This window comes from Chlorocebus sabaeus, chromosome 25, assembly GCF_047675955.1.
Source record: "Chlorocebus sabaeus isolate Y175 chromosome 25, mChlSab1.0.hap1, whole genome shotgun sequence".
In the NCBI taxonomy this organism is placed as follows: domain Eukaryota; kingdom Metazoa; phylum Chordata; class Mammalia; order Primates; family Cercopithecidae; genus Chlorocebus; species Chlorocebus sabaeus.
The window spans coordinates 4426794-4445014 of record NC_132928.1 but is presented as its reverse complement, the minus strand read 5'-3'; the positions used below and the strand labels follow the sequence as shown (position 1 = coordinate 4445014).

The 18221-nt window shown below is 36.3% G+C and overlaps 1 protein-coding gene across 1 annotated transcript in view; it reads left to right on the top strand.

The window, feature by feature from the left end:
* DNAH14 (dynein axonemal heavy chain 14) overlaps positions 1-18221 on the top strand; it is a 528962-nt gene that overhangs the window by 260943 nt on the left and 249798 nt on the right. The window contains exon 38 of the mRNA XM_073011492.1: positions 684-899. Within this exon, the coding sequence (XP_072867593.1) occupies positions 684-899 (216 nt within the window). The remainder of the gene's footprint in view (positions 1-683; positions 900-18221) is intronic.

The window sequence follows — 18221 nt, the reverse complement described above, 5'->3', positions numbered from 1 at the left end:
GATGAAAGTTTCAATTCATCTCAGGTCTTTCTGCATACATCTTGATGCATATGGCTTTCAGAATTCCCCTATATGAATATCTAAATTTCCCAAAGATTTTACCCAGGCTTCTCCCTGAGGCCTTATATGGTCTGTCATATGTTTCTAGCTGTCATCTCTTGCCCTAAGCTTCCACAAGTCTGTAATCTCTCTGAAGAAGTGCCTGCCAATTTTTCTGCCTGACATCTGAGATACAGAAAACGAGACCAGATATTCTGGCAAGACAGGTTAAAATATTGCAAATAAGGTTTATTTCAGGGCCAATTCTGACCTTAAGCTTAAAAGTGTTTTCTACTGTCTTTCACTTCTATACTCAACCCAGTTCCCAGGCACGTTACATGCCAGTTTATATACTGTGTTCCTGGATTAGACACAGATTTTTTCCCATTTTTTCTGGGGGTACTGTTTGTAGTATTAGTTTTTTTTAAAAGAATGATTTGTATATTATGGCTAATTTTAACAAGTCAATATTTACTGTTCCTTGCAAATTGCTACCTTTATATAAAGTCTTTTTTTTTTTTTTTTTTTTTTTTTTTGGTGTGAAGGATTTCTCCTGTAACCTTTTAATTCTTATTAGAATGCAAATAAACTAAATAAGTGTTCTATAGGTAGTGTCTTTAAAAACTACACTGGATTTTTCTCAGATTTCAGGAAGAAAAGGAAAAGTAGACATTTGTGTTTTAAATCCAAAGTGTATCACTCTCAGTGAACTATATGGACAACTGGATCCTAATACTATGGAATGGACTGATGGATTATTATCAGCAACAATTCGAAGTTATGTATATTTTAACACACCAATGAACTCAAAGAAAGACATTGATCTCAGACTAAAGTCAAGAATCTCAGATTTATCCAATGTAAGTTTAGTGTTGAATTAATATTTTTATTTAACGAATGTGGATTATTTAATTGCTTATCCAAAGACTGATGTTAAAACGTTAGATATCTAGTAGTGTAAAAGTAAATTTTAAAATGTTATGAATAGTTTTTATAAAGAGAAAAATTGTAAGTTATTAAAAAATGGAAAATCTCCCATTGAATTTTAAAATGGTCAGTAAATGAAAGAATGAAGTTAAAGAAATTTTCTTTTAAAGGAGCACAAAGTGAATTAAGTTTGAATGGAAAATGATCTAGTGATTCCAGCACCTCCAAAATACCTTACAAACTAACGAGACTAAAAAACCCTTTGTTAGAAAAGCGAATGAAGTATTTGATAGAAAATTCATCACAGAATAAATACAAATGGCAAAAAGGAAAATTTTTATTCTCATTAGCATTAACTAGAGATTACTGGTCAATTTCATTAGATAAAACACATTAACAAAGAGATGATGTTTAAAACCAAACAGAGAAGCCAGGTGTGGTGGCATAAACCTGTAATCCCAGTTCCTCTGGAGGCTGAGGCAGTAGGGTCACTTAAGCCTGGCAGTTCAAGACCAGCCTGGTCGATATCACAAGACTCCATCTCAAAGAATAAGAATAAATATTAAAACTAAATAGATTAATAAAGATTTTTAAAATGGGAAAACAATATTTCACATTTACTAGATTGTGAAGTAGAAATTCATATGTGTCTGGAGATAATATTGGGAATATGTATTGAGATTTAAAAACAGACATTCCTTAATATGAAGGAAATAAAATTGTATTGGGTTGTTGCTATTTTTATATTGGTATGAGAATCCTTTCTACATTAAAAAGTAATCATTTATCTGTCATATGTGCTACACATATTTTCTCCAATCTATGAAAATGTTTATCAGTATATTCTTTGATAGATTATAACTTTTCAATCACACCCTGAAAAGGTTATTCTTAGTCTAAGATTATTATGGTAAATTGATAGTTGCATAATAACAAACATATAGTAAACCTATTTAAACCTTTGATCTGTGTGTAATTTATTTTAGTGTAAGTGATTTTTTCCCAAATGGAAAATTTTTCTGACACAATTGAGTAACTCATCTTTTTCCCACTAACATAAAATGATACTAGATACTTATATTTGGGTCTGTGTCTGCATTCTTTACTCTACCTGTCTGTGGCCAGCAAAAAAAAAAAACAATTTTAATTATACTGACTTTATTATAGGTTTTACTATCTAGAATAATAGTCTGTCTTTATCAGTCTTCTTTTTCAAGATTTATTTCATAGTTGTTCTGCAACTTATGTTTGTTTCCCCTTTGCAAGAAATGCTTGAGTTTTTTTTAAGTTCTCAGGTAGTGAAATCTTTATGTTGTTGCTGATTTTATTATTTTATTGTCTTTTATTGCATTGTAATTAGAGAATATTGTCTCTGATATTTGTCTTATTTTTAGGATAGTTTAGCATTTGCTTAATAATATGAAATAATATTTGCATTTTTATAGGCAGGTTTATTCCATTTACATTATTGGTTGTAACATATGTTTGGGCTTATTGTTGTCATTTGTTTTATATTATGATTCTTTTTAATTATCCAGTGTGTATTTTCTTTGCTTTGATTTCTTTATTCCCTCTGATAATTTGGAAGATCCATAGTCTATTTTATTCTCCTTGGTGTTACTTTTATAGCTATGGTTTTATAATACCATTAATTTTCCATTTAGATGGTATCTATGACACTTTTATCATGTATGTAATCATGAAATTAGTATACTTTTCCTTGTTCCCACTTCCTTTTTGATTTTTCTACCACATGATTTGGGCAAATTATATTGTTATTACTTTATTCTTACTTTTGCTCATTGTTTTAACTATAAATTGGCTTATGATTATATTATTTCACTTTTCAGTTTTAAATAATTACTTGAAATCACCAGCACCCTGCTTTTAGATGAAAATATTGACATAAGCAAATGACTTCTCACCTTTTTTTCACATCTGACTTTTACTAGTTACACTGTTGTATCATTGTGACAGATTATATCTGCATTCTTCACAATAGCCATGTTTTTGGAAATAAAGACTCATTAATATAGAAATGATAATTCTTCATGTATTGAGCTATAAATGCAATGCAGTTTTAATCAAAATTTTCAGGTTTTGTCAAAACAGCCTTGTTAAGATACAATTCACATGTTACAAAATTCACACATTCAAAATACACATTCAACAGATTTTTAGTATATTCCCAGAGCTGAACAACCATCACCATGACCTAATTTTAGAACATTCTCATTAACTCAAAAGTAAACATTCTAATCACTGACATTCTCTGCCCATTCCCAAATCACCATCTTCTCCCGCCTCCCCAACACCAGCCTTAGGAAACCATTAATATACTTTCTATCTGTATAGATTTTTTATTCTGGACATTTCATATAAATTAAGTTATATAATATGTAGTCTTTGCGATTAGCTTCTTTGACATAGCAAGTGTTTTCAGGGTGGGTCTATGGTACATCATATAACAGTGCTTCATTCCTTTTTATTGCCGAATAATATTCCATTGTGCTGATACAACTAACATTTTGTTTATCCTTCAGTTGATGGACACATGAGTGGTTTTTATTTTTTGCCATTATAAATAGTGTTGTTATGATCATTTGCATACCAGTTCTTGTGTGAATGTAGGCTTTCATTTCTTATATATATACAGATTAGAGTAGAATTACTGGGTCACATGGTCACCTTATGCTTAACATTTTGAGGAATTGCCAAACTATTTTTTATAGAGGCTGCCTTCTCCCATTTCTCTACAGCCTCAAAACAATTGTGACTGTCTACTTTTTAATTATAGCCAGTTAGTGGTTGTGCAGTGGTAAGTCATATCCTTTAGTGTGTGTTTGATTTGCATTTTCCTGATGGCTAATGATGTTGAGTGTATTTTTATGTTGCTGTTGGCCATTTGTATATTTCCTTTGGAGAATGTCTGTTCAGAGCCTTGCCTATTTTCAATTGCTTACTTACCCCTTAATTATTGAGTTTTAAGAGTTATTTTTCAATACACATCCCTATTCAGATATATGATTTGCAAATATTTTCTCTCATTTTGTAGGTCATCATTACTTTCTTTGATGGAATTTTTTACAGGACAAAAGTCTTTAACTTTTTTCTTTTTTTATCATTTGTCTTAATATCATATCATTAAAAAGCTTGCATAACTGACCGTCACAAAAATTTATTTCTATGTTTTATTTTAGGAGTTTTATTGTTTCAACTAATATGTAGGTCTTTGGTCCATTTTGAGTCAATTTTTCTGTGGGGTGTAAATCAGGGACCCCCTCATTCTTTTGTATGTGGATATCCAGGTGTTCCAGCAATATTTGTTGAAAAGACTGTTCTTTCCCTCCATCAAATTATCTTGACACCCTTGTAAAAAAAATCAGTTGACCATAAATGTAAGGATTTATTTCTGGATTTTCTGTTCTGTAAAAAAATCAGTTGATCATAAATGTAAGGATTTATTTCTGGATTTTCTGTTCTGTACCATTGATCTATGTCTGTGTTTCTGTAAATACTACGCTTGATTGCTATAGCTTTGTGGTAAGTTTTGAAATAGGGAAGTGAGATGATTTTTTTTTAAGACCTTGACAAACTGTTTCCAAAATTTATGTGGAACATACATGGTCCATGACACTCCTGAATAAGAGAAAGGATTAGGGTGCTAAGACATACCACATATCAAAAAGTATTATAAAATTAGAATAAAGCAATGTGATATTGTTGTAGAAAAAGATGGCAATTATAAAATAATATGTGCCTATGACATAATGTGAAAATATGCAGAGAAAAAGTTGACAGAATTTAATGGAGAAATTGACAACTGTGCAATCATAGATTTTATTACATCTTTCTCAGCAACTGAGAAGCAATATGGCACAGTGGCTGTGATAAAATTCTTTGTACTAATAATTTTGAGTTAGAAATTGAAATAGAAAAAATTATACTAAAAGTGGTACAAATCTATAAAATACAGTTCGATAAATGTAGAAGAAAGGAGCTTGTCCTATGGAGAGTGGGGCAGGGAAACCTATATAATTGAGAAAACTTGAATAAATGAAAGATGCATCACGTTCCCATATGGAAGACTTCCATCATAAAAATACCAATCCCTACCAAATTAATGTATACAATAATATCTTTCTAACCAAAATCTCAGTGTTTTTTTTTAAAAAAAAAAACTGACAAATAAGGGAGGCAGAGCAACATGGCCAAATAGAAGCCTCCATAGATCATCCCTACTTGCCCACAGGAACACAAAATTTAAGAAATATCTACACAAAAATTCACCTTCATAAGAACCAAAAATGAGGTATGTGATTGTAGTACCTGGCTTTAATTTCGTATCACTGAAAAAGGCACTGAAGAGGGTAAGAGAGACAGTCTTGAATTGCCAGTGTCATTGGTCTGCCATCCCCTGGCAGCAGCCGTGTGGTATGGAGAAAAAAATCTGTGCACTTGGGAGAGGGAGAGCATACTGACTATGGGATTTTGCATTGGAACTCAGTGCTGCCAGCACCAGACAGAATTCAGCCAATGCCCATGAAAGGAGTACTGAGACTTGTCCTAGCCAGAGGGGAATAGCCCATCCCAGTGGTCAGGACTTGAATTTCAGCAAGCCTTGTCACTGTAGGCTAAAGGACTCTGATGTCCTAAATTAACTCGACAGGCAGTGTAGGCCGTAAAGGACTGCAACTCCTAGGCAAGACCTAGTGCTATGATGGGCTTAGAGCCAGTGGACTTGGGGGGCATGAAACCTAGTGAGACACCAACTGGGGTGGCAAAGGGAGTGCCTGCACCACACCTTCCCCAACCCCAGGCTGTGAAACTCACAGCTCCAAATGTGATTCCTTCATCGTGCTTGAGAAGAGTGGGAAGAGTAAGGAGAGCTTGGTCTTGCAACTTGTATACCAGCTCAGTCACAGTAGGATAGGGCACCAGGCAGAGTTGTGAGGCCCTAACTCCTGGATGACATATGTAGGCACACCCTGGGACAGAAGAGAACCCACTGCCTTGAAGGCAAGACCCAGTCCTGGCAGGATTCATTACTTACTGACTAAAGATCCCTTGGACCCTAAATAAAGAACAGCAGTAGAAAAAAGAAGCTAAAAATTTTTTAAAAATATATTAAAATACCAAATAAATAACCTAGTGATACATCTTAAAGAACTAGTAAGGCAAGAGTGAACCAAACCCAAAATTGATAGAAATAATAAAGATCAGAGCAGAAATAAATAAAATTGGACTGAAGGAAACTATAAAAAAGATCAACAAAATGAAAAGTTGATTTTTTGAAAAGAGAATGGACATTTACTCTAAGAAAAAAAGAAGACCCAAATATTTAAAATCAGAGATGAAAAAGAAGACACAACAATCAATACTGCAGAAATTCAAAGGACCATTAGAGGCTACCATGTGCAACTATATGCCAGTCAGTTGGAAACCCTAGAAGAAATGGATAAATTCCTATACACAGACAATCTACCAAAACTGGATCATGACAAAACCTGAACAGACCAAAAACAAGTAAAATTATCAACGCCATAATATAAAGTCTCCTAGCAAAGAGAACCCCAAGAACTGATTACTTCACTGCTGAGTTTTATCAAACATTTAAAGAACTAATACCAGTCCTACTCAAACTATTCCAAAAAATAAAGGAAGAAGGAATGCTTCCAAACTCTAAGGCCAGTATCACCCTAATACTAAAAGCAGACAAAGACACATCAAAAAAGAAGAGTACAGGCCCATATCCCTCGTGAAAATTGATGCAAAAACCCTCAATAAAATATTTGCAAAACTAACTCAACAACACATAAAGAAGATCACTCATCATGACCAAGTGGAATTTATCCCAGGGATGCAAGAACGGTTCTACATATGCAAATCAATCAGTGTGATACTGATTGATTCTGATACATCACATCAACAGAATGAAAGACAAAAAACATATGATCATTTCAATTGATGCTGAAAAAGGATTTGATACCATTCAATATCACTTTATCATAAAAACTGTCTAAATACTGGAACATACTCCAACACAATAAAAGCCACATATGACAGACCCACAGCTAGTATCACACTGAATGGGGAAAAACTGAAAGCTTTTTCTCTAAGATCTGGAATAAGAAAAAGATGCCCTTTTCTACCACTGTTATTCAACCACTGTTATTCACTGTTATTCAGCTCCTATCTAGAGCAATCAGACAAATGAAGGAAATAAAGCCCCTCCAACTTGGAAAGAAAGAAGTTATTTTTGTTTGTAGATGATATTATCTTATACTTGGAAAAACTTAAAGACTCCATCAAAAACTATGAAAACTGATAAACAATCTCACGAAAGTTGTGGAATAAGATCAGTACACTAAAATCAGTAGCATCTCTACATGCCAACAGTGAATAATCTGAAAAAAAATTCAAAAGTTAATACCATTTGTAATAGCCACACATGAAATTAAATACCTAGGAATTAATTTAACCAAAGGAGTGAAAGATTTTTACAATGAAGCCAATGAAACATTGATGAAAGAGTCAAATAGGACACAAAAATGGAAAGATATTCCATGTTTATGGATTGCAGGAACCAATATTCTTACAATGTCAGTACTACCCAAAGCAATCTACACATTCATTGCAGTCTCTATTAAAATAGCAATGACATTATATACAGAAATAGAAAAAACAATTCTAAAATTTATATGGAACTACAAAAGACCCAGAATAGCCAAAGCTATCCTGAGCAAAAAGAACAAAACTGGAAGAGTCACATTACCTCACTTAAATTATACCACAGAGCTATAGTAGCCGAAACAGCATGGTACTGGCATAGAAACAGACATTGACTAGTGCAATAGAATAGAAAACCTAAAAACAAATTCATATAGATCTATAGTGAACTCATTTTGATAAAGGCACCAACAGCATACTTGGGAATAGACATTCACTTCCATAAATTTTGCTGAGAAAACTAGATATCTATATGCAGAAAAATGAAACTATACATTTGTATACTTGCCATACACAAAAATCAAATAAAAAGGGATTAAAGACTTAAATCTAAGCTCTCAACCTATGAAACTAGTAAAATAAAACATTGGGAAACTCTCCAGAACATTGGACTGGCAAAGATTTCTTGAATATTCCACAAGCACAGAAAACCAAAGAAAAAAATTAGATCACATCAAGTTAAAAAGCTTTTGCACAGCAAAGGAAACAATTAACAAAGTAAAGAAACAACCCACTGAATGGGAGAAAATATTTGCAAACTATCCATCTGACATGGAATTAGTAACCAAGATATATAAGGAGCTCAAACAACTCTGTAGGAAAAAAATCTAATTATCTAATTTAAAAATGGGCAAACGATCTGAATAGATGTTTCTCAAAAGAAGACATACAAACGGCAAATAGGTATTTTAAAAGGTGCTCAACATCGTTGATCATCAGAGAAATACAAATCAAAACTACAATGAGAGATGATCTCACTGCAGTTAAAATGGTGTTTATCTAGAGAGGCAATAACAAATGCTGGTGAGGATGTGGAGAAAGAGGAAGGCTTGTATATTGGTGCTGGGAATGTAAATTAGTACAACCACTATGGAAAACATTGTGGAGGTTCCCTAAAAAACTACAAATAGAGCTACAATATGACCCAGCAATCCCACTGCTGGGTATATACACAAAAGAAAGGAAATCAGTATAATCAAGAGATATCTGAACTTTTATGTTTATTGCAGCACTATTCACAATAGCCATGAATTGAAACAACCTAAGTATCCATCAACAGATGAATGGATAAAGACAATATGGTACTCATACGCAAGGGCATACCAACCAGCCAAAACAGAAATGAGATCCTGTCCTTTCCAACGACATGGATGGAACTGGAGGTCATTACGTTAGGTTAAAAAAGCCAGGCACAGAAAGACAAACTTTGTATGTTCTCAATTATTTGTAGGAACTAAAAATCAAGAAATTGAATTCATGGAGGTAGGGAGTAGAATGAGGGTTACCGCAGGCTGGGAAGGGTAGTGTGGTGGGCTGGGGAATTGGCTAGTGCATACAAAAATATAGTGGGATACAATGAATAAGACCCACTATTTACTAGCATGGTAGGGTTACTATAGTTGATAATAATTAATTGTACATTTTTAGTAACTAAGAGTATAATTGCATTGTTTGTAACACAAGGGATAAATCCATGAGGTGATGGAAGTCCCATTTACCTTGATGTGATTATTACACATTGTATACCTGTATCCAAATATCTCATGCATCTGATAAATATATACACCTACTACTATCAGACTAACACCAGATCTCTTGGCAGAAACTCTACAAGCCAGAAGAGAGTGGGGGCCAATATTCAACATTCTTAAAGAATTTTCAACCCAGAATTTCATATCCAGCCAAACTAAGTTTCATAAGTGAAGGAGAAATAAAATCCTTTACAGACAAGCATATGCTGAGAGATTTGGTCACCATCAGGCCTGCCTTACAAGAGCTGCTGAAAGAAGCATTAAACATGGAAAGGAACAACTGGTACCAGCCACTGCAAAAACATGCCAAATTGTAAAGACCGTCAATGCTAGGAAGAAACTACATCAACTAAGTAGTAAAATAACCAGCTAAATTCATAATGGCATGATCAAATTCACATATAACAATACTAACCTTAAATGTAAATGGGCTAAATGCTCCAATTAAAATACACAACTGGCAAATTGGATAAAGAGTCAAAACCCATCAGTGTGCTGTATTCAGGAGACCCATCTCACATGCAGAGACATACAAAGGCTCAAAATAGAGGGATGGAGGAAGATCTACCAAGCAAATGGAAAACAAAAAAAGGCAGGGGTTGCAATCCTAGTCTCTGATAAAACAGACTTTAAACAAACAAAGATCAAAAGAGACAAGGACATTACATAATGATAAAGGGATCAATTCAACCAGAAGAGCTAACTATCCTAAATATATATGCACCCATTACAGCAGAGCCCAGATTCATCAAGCAAGTCCTTAGAGACCTACAAAGAGACTTAGACTCCCACACAATAGTAATGGGAGACTTTAACACCCCACTGTCAACATTAGACAGATCACTGAGACAGAGAGTGAACAACGATATCCAGGAATTGAACTCAGCTCTGCACCAAGCAGACCTGACAGACATCTACAGAACTCCCCACCACAAATCAATAGAATATACATTCTTCTCAACACCACATTGCACTCATTCCAAAATTGACCACATAGTTGGAAGTAAAGCACTCCTCAGCAAATATAAAAGAACAGAAATTATAACAAACTGTCTCTCAGACCACAATGCAATCAAACTAGAACTCAGGATTAAGAAACTCACTCAAAAGCGCTCAATTACATGGAAACTGAACAATCTGCTCCTTAATGACTACTGGGTACATAACGAAATGAAGGCAGAAATGAAGACATTCTTTGAAACCAGAAAGACACAACACACCAGAATCTCTGGGACACATTGAAAGCAGTGTGTAGAGGGAAATTTATAGCACTAAATGCCCACAAGAGAAAGCAGGAAAGATCTAAAACTGACACCCTAATATCACAATTAAAAGAACTAGAGAAGCAAGAGCAAACACATTCAAAAGCTAGCAGAAGGCAAGAAATAACTAAGATCACAGCAGAACTGAAGGAAATAGAGACACAAAAACCCTCCAAAAAAATCAATGAATCTAGGAGTTGGTTTTTTTTGAAAAGATCAACAAAATTGATAGACTGCTAGCAAGACTAATAAAGAAGAAAAGAGAGAAGGATCAAATGGATGCAATAAAAAATGATAAAGGGGATATCACCACCGACCTCACAGAAATACAAACTACCATCAGAGAATACTACAAACACCTCTGTGAAAATAAACTAGAAAACCTAGAAAAAATGGATGAATTCCTGGACATATACACTCTCCCAAGTCTAAACCAGGAAGAAGTTGAATCCCTGAATAGACCAATAACAGGCTCTGAAATTGAGGCAATAATTAATAGCCTTCCAACCAAAAAAAAGTCCACGACCAGACTGTTTCACAGCTGAATTCTACCAGAGGTACAAGGAGGAGCTGGTACCATTCCTTCTGAAACTTTTCCAATCAATAGAAAAAGACGGAATCCTCCCTAACTCATTTTATGAAGCCAACATCATCCTGATACCAAAGCCTGACAGAGACACAACAAAAAAAGAGAATTTTAGACCAATATCCCTGATGAACATTGACGCAAAAATCCTCAATAAAATACGGGGAAACCAAATCCAGCAGCACATCAAAAAGCTTATCCACCATGATCATCCCTGGGATGCAAGGCTGGTTCAACATACGCAAATCAATAAATGTAATCCAGCATATAAACAGAACCAAAGACAAAAACCACACGATTATCTCAGTAGATGCACAAAGGCCTTTGATGAAATTCAACAGCCCTTCATGCTAAAAACTCTCAATAAATTTGGTATTGATGGAATGTATCTCAAAATAATAAGAGCTATTTATGACAAACTCACAGCCAATATCATACTGAATGGGCAAAAACTGGAAGCGTTCCCCCTTGAAAACTGGCACAAGACAGGGATGCCCTCTCTTACCACTCCTATTCAACATAGTATTGGAAGTTCTGGCTAGGGCAATCGGGCAAGAGAAAGAAATAAAGGATATTCAATTAGGAAAAGAGGAAGTCAAATTTTTCCTGTTTGCAGATGACATGAAAAACCCTATCATCTCAGCCCCAAATCTCCTTAAGCTGATACGCAACTTCAGCAAAGTCTCAGGATACAAAATCAGTGTGCAAAAATCACAAGCATTCTTACACAGCAATAACAAACAGAGAGCCAAATCATGAATGAACTCCCATTCACAATTGCTTCAAAGAGAATAAAATACCTAGGAATCCAACTTACAAGGGATGTGAAGTACCTCTTCAAGGAGAACTACAAACCACTGCTCAGTGAAATAAAAAAGGACACAAACAAATGGAAGAACGTTCCATGCTCATGGATAGGAAGAATCAATATCATGGCAATGGCCATACTGCCCAAGGTAATTTATAGATTCAGTGCCATCCCCATTAAGCTACCAATGAGTTTCTTCACAGAATTGGAAAAAACTGCTTTAAAGTTCATATGGAACCAAAAAAGACCCCGCATTGCGAAGACAATCCTAAGCCAAAAGAACAAAACTGGAGGCATCACGCTACCTGACTTCAAACTATACTACAAGGCTACAGTAACCAAAACAGCATGATCCTGGTACCAAAATGGAGATATAGACCAATGGAACAGAACAGAGCCCTCAGAAATACTACCACACATCTACAACCATCTGATCTTTGACAAACCTGACAAAAACAAGAAATGGAGAAAAGAGTCCCTATTTTATAAATGGTGCTGGAAAAATTGGCTAGCCATAAGTAGAAAGCTGAAACTGGATCCCTTCCTTACACCTGATACAAAAATTAATTCAAGATGGATTAGAGACTTGAATGTTAGACCTAAAACCATAATAACCCTAGAAGAAAACCTAGGCAAACACCATTCAGGACATAGGCATGGGCAAGGACTTCATGTCTAAAACACCAAAAGCAATGGCAACAAAAGCCAAAATTGATGAATGGGATCTAATTAAACTAAAGAGCTTCTGCACAGCAAAAGAAACTACCATCGGAGTGAACAGGCAACCTATAGAATGGGAGAAAATTTTTGCAATCTACTCATCTGACAAAGGGCTAATATCCAGAACCTACAAAGAACTCAAACAAATTTACAAGAAAAAAAAAAACCGTCAAAAAGTGGGCAAAGGATATGAACAGACACTTCTCAAAAGAAGACATTTATGCAGCCAACAGGCACATGAAAAAATGCTCATCATCACTGGCCATCAGAGAAATGCAAATCAAAACCACAATGAGATACCATCTCACACCAGTTAGAATGGCAATCATTAAAAAGTCAGGAAACAACAGGTGCTGGAGAGGATGCGGAGAAGCAGGAACATTTCTACACTGTTTGTGGGACTTTAAACTCGTTCAACCATTGTGGAAGACAGTGTGACGATTCCTCAAGGATCTAGAACTAGAAATACCATTTGACCCATCCATCCCATTACTGGGTATATACCCAAAGGATTATAAATCATGCTGCTGTAAAGACACATGCACATGTATGTTTATTGCAGCACTATTCACAATAGCAAAGACTTGGAACCAACCCAAATGTCAGTCAATGCCAGACTGGATTAAAAAAGTGTGGCACATATACACCATGGAATACTATGCAGCCATAAAAAAGGATGAGTTCATGTCCTTTGTAGGGACGTGGATGCAGCTGGAAACCATCATTCTGAGCAAACTATCCCAAGAACAGAAAACCAAACACTGCATGTTTTCACTCATAGGTGGTAATTGAACAGTGAGAACACTTGGACACAGGAAGGAGAACATCACACACTGGGGCCTGTTGTGGGGTGGGGGTAGTGGGAGGGATAGCATTAGAAGATATACCTAATGTAAATGACGAGTTAATGGGTGCAGCATACCAATATGGCACATATATACATATGTAACAAACCTGTATGTTGTGCACATGTACCCTAGAACATAAAGTATAATAAAAAAGTATATATTTACAGTATACAACATGATGTTTTGATGTATGTTTACATTGTGGAGTGATTACCACATTTGCAAAATTAACATATCCATCACCTTACATAGTTACCTTTTTTAGTGAGAATATTTAAGATCTACTCTTAGCAATTTTCAAGTATGTAATACTTTATTGTTAACTGTAGTCACTATGCTCTAGATTTCCAGAACTTATTTAGGCTGTCTAAATGAAAATTTATATTCTTTGACCAACATCCCCCATTTCCTCTCACCTTACCCCCAGCTCCTGGCAACCACCATTCTACTGTCTGCTTCAATTAATTCAATTTTCTTAGATTCCACATATAAGCAAAATTATGCACTGTTTGTCTTTCTGTGCTTGGCTTATTTCACTTAACGTAATGACCTCCAGATTCATCCATGCTGTCACAATTCACAGGATTTTCATATATCTATGCCACATTTCCTATCCATTCATCCACGGATGGACGTGTAGGTTGATTCCACATCTTGGCTATTGTGAAAAGTGCTTCAATGAACATGGGAGTATAGAGTTTTCTTTGACGTACTATTTTTATTCCTTTGGGTATATAGCCAGTAAATGGATTACCAGGTATTTGGCATTTCTATTTTTAATTTCTCATGGAACTTCCAAATTGTTTTTTATAACATCTAATTTACATTCCCACCAACATCATAACAAACGTTCCCTGTCGCCACATTCTCACCAACATTTGTTATCTTTTGTCTTTTTGATAATAGCCATTCTGAAAGCTGTGAGATGGTAGCTCATTGTAGTTTTAATTTAGTTTCCTTAATGAGCATTTTATCATGTACCTGTTGGCTATCTATATGTATTCTATGAGAAATATTTATTCAGATCTTTTGTCCAAAATTTTTTTTTTTTTCGAGACAGAGTCTGGCTCTGTCACCCAGGCTGGTTTGCAGTGGCACAATCTCAGCTCACTGCAAGCTCCACCTCCCGGGTTCATGCCATTCTCCTGCCTCAGCCTCCCAAGTAGCTGGGACCACAGACGCCCGCCACCACGCCTGGCTAATTTTTTGTCTTTTTAGTAGAGATGGGGTTTCACTGTGTTAGCCAGGACGGTCTCGATCTCCTGACCTCGGACCACCCACCTCAGCCTCCCAAAGTGCTGGGATTACAGGCGTGAGCCACTGCACCCGGCCCCTTTGTCCAATTTTTAATTGGGGTATTTGTTTTCTTGCTGTCAAGTTGTTTGGGTTCCTTATAGATTTTGAATACTAACTCCTTATTAGACATATGGTTTGGAAATACTTTTTCCCATTTCATGGGTTGCCTCTTCACTCTGATGTTTGCTATGCAGAAGCTTTTTAATTATGTAATCCCATTTGTCTATTTTTGGTTTTGTTGCCTATGCTTTTGAGGTCACATCGAAAAAATTGCCCAGACAAATGTCATGGAGCTTTTCCTGTATGTTTTCTTCTGGCAGTTTTATAGAGTCAGGAATTACATTTAAGTCTTTAATCTCTTTTCAGATGGTTTTTGTGTAGATGAAAATTGAATTCAATTTCATTATTCTGCATGTATACAGTTTTCCCATGTCATTTATTGAAGTTGCTATCCTTTCCCCATTGTGTATTCTTGGCACCTTTGTTGAAGACCAATTGACTATTAATGTGTGGGTTTGTTTTTTTTGTTTTTTTTTTTTTTTTTTTTTTTTGAGACGGAGTCTGGCTCAGTCGCCCAGGCTGGAGTGCAGTGGCGCGATCTCGGCTCACTGCAAGCTCTGCCTCCCGGGTTCACGCCATTCTCCTGCCTCAGCCTCCCGGGTAGCCGGGACTACAGGCGCCCGCCACCTCGCCCGGCTAATTTTTTGCATTTTTAGTAGAGACGGGGTTTCACCGTGTTAGCCAGGATGGTCTCAATCTCCTGACCTCGTGATCCGCCCGCCTCGGCCTCCCAAAGTGCTGGGATTACAGGCGTGAGCCACCGCGCCCGGCCAAATAAAGGGGTTTTTTTTTTCTTTTTAATTGGGTGATTTTATTTTAAGATTTATTTGTAAGTGTAAGTGTCCAAGGGTTTGAGAGAATCTGGGCAGAAAATCATAGTGCTTTAGAGTTCTAAAATATTGTAAGTAAACTTTAGAACAAATCTAAATTGTAATCACAACAAGCACTGCCACAGAATAGAGTCCAGAAACATATGCAAATATAAAAAGAAATTTGATAATACAACTAAAGTAATATTTCTAATCAGTAAGGAAAACTTTGCATATTTAATCCTCTGTAAAGTTTGCTATTTTCCTATGTGAAAACATAGACTCCTATCTCTTCCTTAGGCAGAAATAAAATTCCAGATTAGTGAACAATCTAAATGTACAAATAAAATTATAGACATACCATAATATTTAAGGGCATGTTCTCAGTTAGGAAGTCCTTATCTAAGACTGGACACCCAGAAATCATAAATAAAAAATAAAAGTATTTGACTATAAATATATATGAATTTTTTTGCAATAGTTACAACAAACAAAGTTAAAGCAAACCACAATCAAGAATAAAATATTTACAAAACTGGCAGACCATGAGTTAATGTCCCTAACATGAAAAAAGAACTTCAAAAATCAATAAGGGGGAGAGAGCCAAGATGGATGACTAGATGCAGCAAGGAAGAACATCTCCCACTGAGAGAAGAGAACATAGAGTACACTCTGAGCAGCTCTTCAGAGAGAAGACATTGAGGGTGGACAGGGGAAGGGCACAGACTGCGGGCTGAAGGGAGAGGAAGCTGGAAACCCTGCATGGGGCAGCTGAGCACTGAGACTGGCCTTAGTGTCCACTGTGTAAGGGGTGAGTTGAACAGGCTGTCTTCAAGAGACCCATCTCACAAGCAATGACACCCATATGGCGAAAGTAAAGAGGTGGAGAGAAGTCTACCAAGAAATGGAAAACAAGAAAAACCAGCGATTGCTATTCTAATTTCAGACAAAACCAACTTTAAAACAACAATGATCAAAAAAAGAAAGAAAAATATTACATAATGGTAAAGGGTTCAATTCAACAAGAAGACTTAAGTATCCTAAATACATATGCCCCTAACACAGGAGCACCCAGATTTCTAAAACAAGTTCTTAGAGACCTATGAGGAGAGTTAGATAACCACACAATAATAGTGGGAGACTTCAACAACGCACTGACAGTATTAGATTATTCATGCAGAAAACTAACAAAGATATTTGGAGCTGGAACTTGACACTTGACCAAATACATCTAATGGATATCTGCAGAACTCTCCACTCAGAACAGAGTGTACATTATTCTCATATGCTTGTGCCACAAAAAGCTAAAATCAAACACAAAATCAACCATAAAATTATTCTCTGCAAATTCAACAAAACTGAAATAATAACCACACTCTTGGACCACAGCACAATAAAAACAGAAACCAATACTAAAAGGATTCCTCCAAACTATACAATTACATGGAAATTAAACAACCTGCTCCAAAATGACAATTAAACTAAGGCAGAAATCAATACATTTTTTAAACTAATGAGAACAAAGATAAGACACACCAAAATCTCTGAAACACAGATAAAGCATGTTAAGAGGAAAGTTTATAGCACTGAACACCAACATAAAAAGTCAGAAAGCTCTCAAATTAACAAACTAACATCATTCCTAGAGGAACTAGAAACACAAGAACAAACCAACCCCAAGGCCAGCAGAAGAAAAGAGATAACCAACATCAGAGCTGAGCTGAAGGAAATAGAGATGAGAAGAAAAAAAAAAAAAAGCAATAAAACCAGGAGCTGATTCTTTGAAACAATAAATAAGATTGATAGACCACTAGCTAGACTAATAAAGAAGAAAGAGAGTAGATCCAAGTAAACACAATCAGAAATGACAACAGAGACATTATACCTCACCACTCAGAAATGCAAAAAGCCATCAGAGACTATTATGAACACTTCTATGCACACAAACTAGAAAACCTAGAAGAAATGACTACATCTGAAGGGGGGCAGAGAAAGATGGCCAAATAGGAACAGCTCCAGTCTCCAACTCCCAGCGCAAGCAACACAGAAGACCAGTGATTTCTGCATTTTCAACTGAGGTACTGGGTTCATCTCATTAGGGAGTGCTGGACAATCGGTGCTGGTCAGCTGCTGCAGCCCGACCAGCGAGAGCTGAAGGAGGGCGAGGCATCACCTCACCTGGGAAGCGCAAGGGGAAAGGGAATCCCTTTTCCTAGCCAGGGGAACTGGGACACACAACACCTGGAAAATTGGGTAACTCCAACCCCAATACTGCGCTTTAAGCAAATGGGCACACCAGGAGATTATATCCCACACCTGGCCAGGAGGGTCCCATGCCCACGGAGCCTCCCTCATTGCTAGCACAGCAGTCTGCAATCTAACCGCAAAGCAGCAACGAGGCTGGGGGAGGGGCGCCCGCCATTGCTGAGGCTTAAGTAGCTAAACAAAGCCAATGGGAAGCTCAAACAGGGTAGAGCTCACAGCAGCTCAAGGAAACCTGCCTGTCTCTGTAGACTCCACCTCTGGGGACAGGACACAGCTAAACAACAACAAAAGCAGCAGAAACCTCTGCAGACGCAAACGACTCTGTCTCACAGCTTTGAAG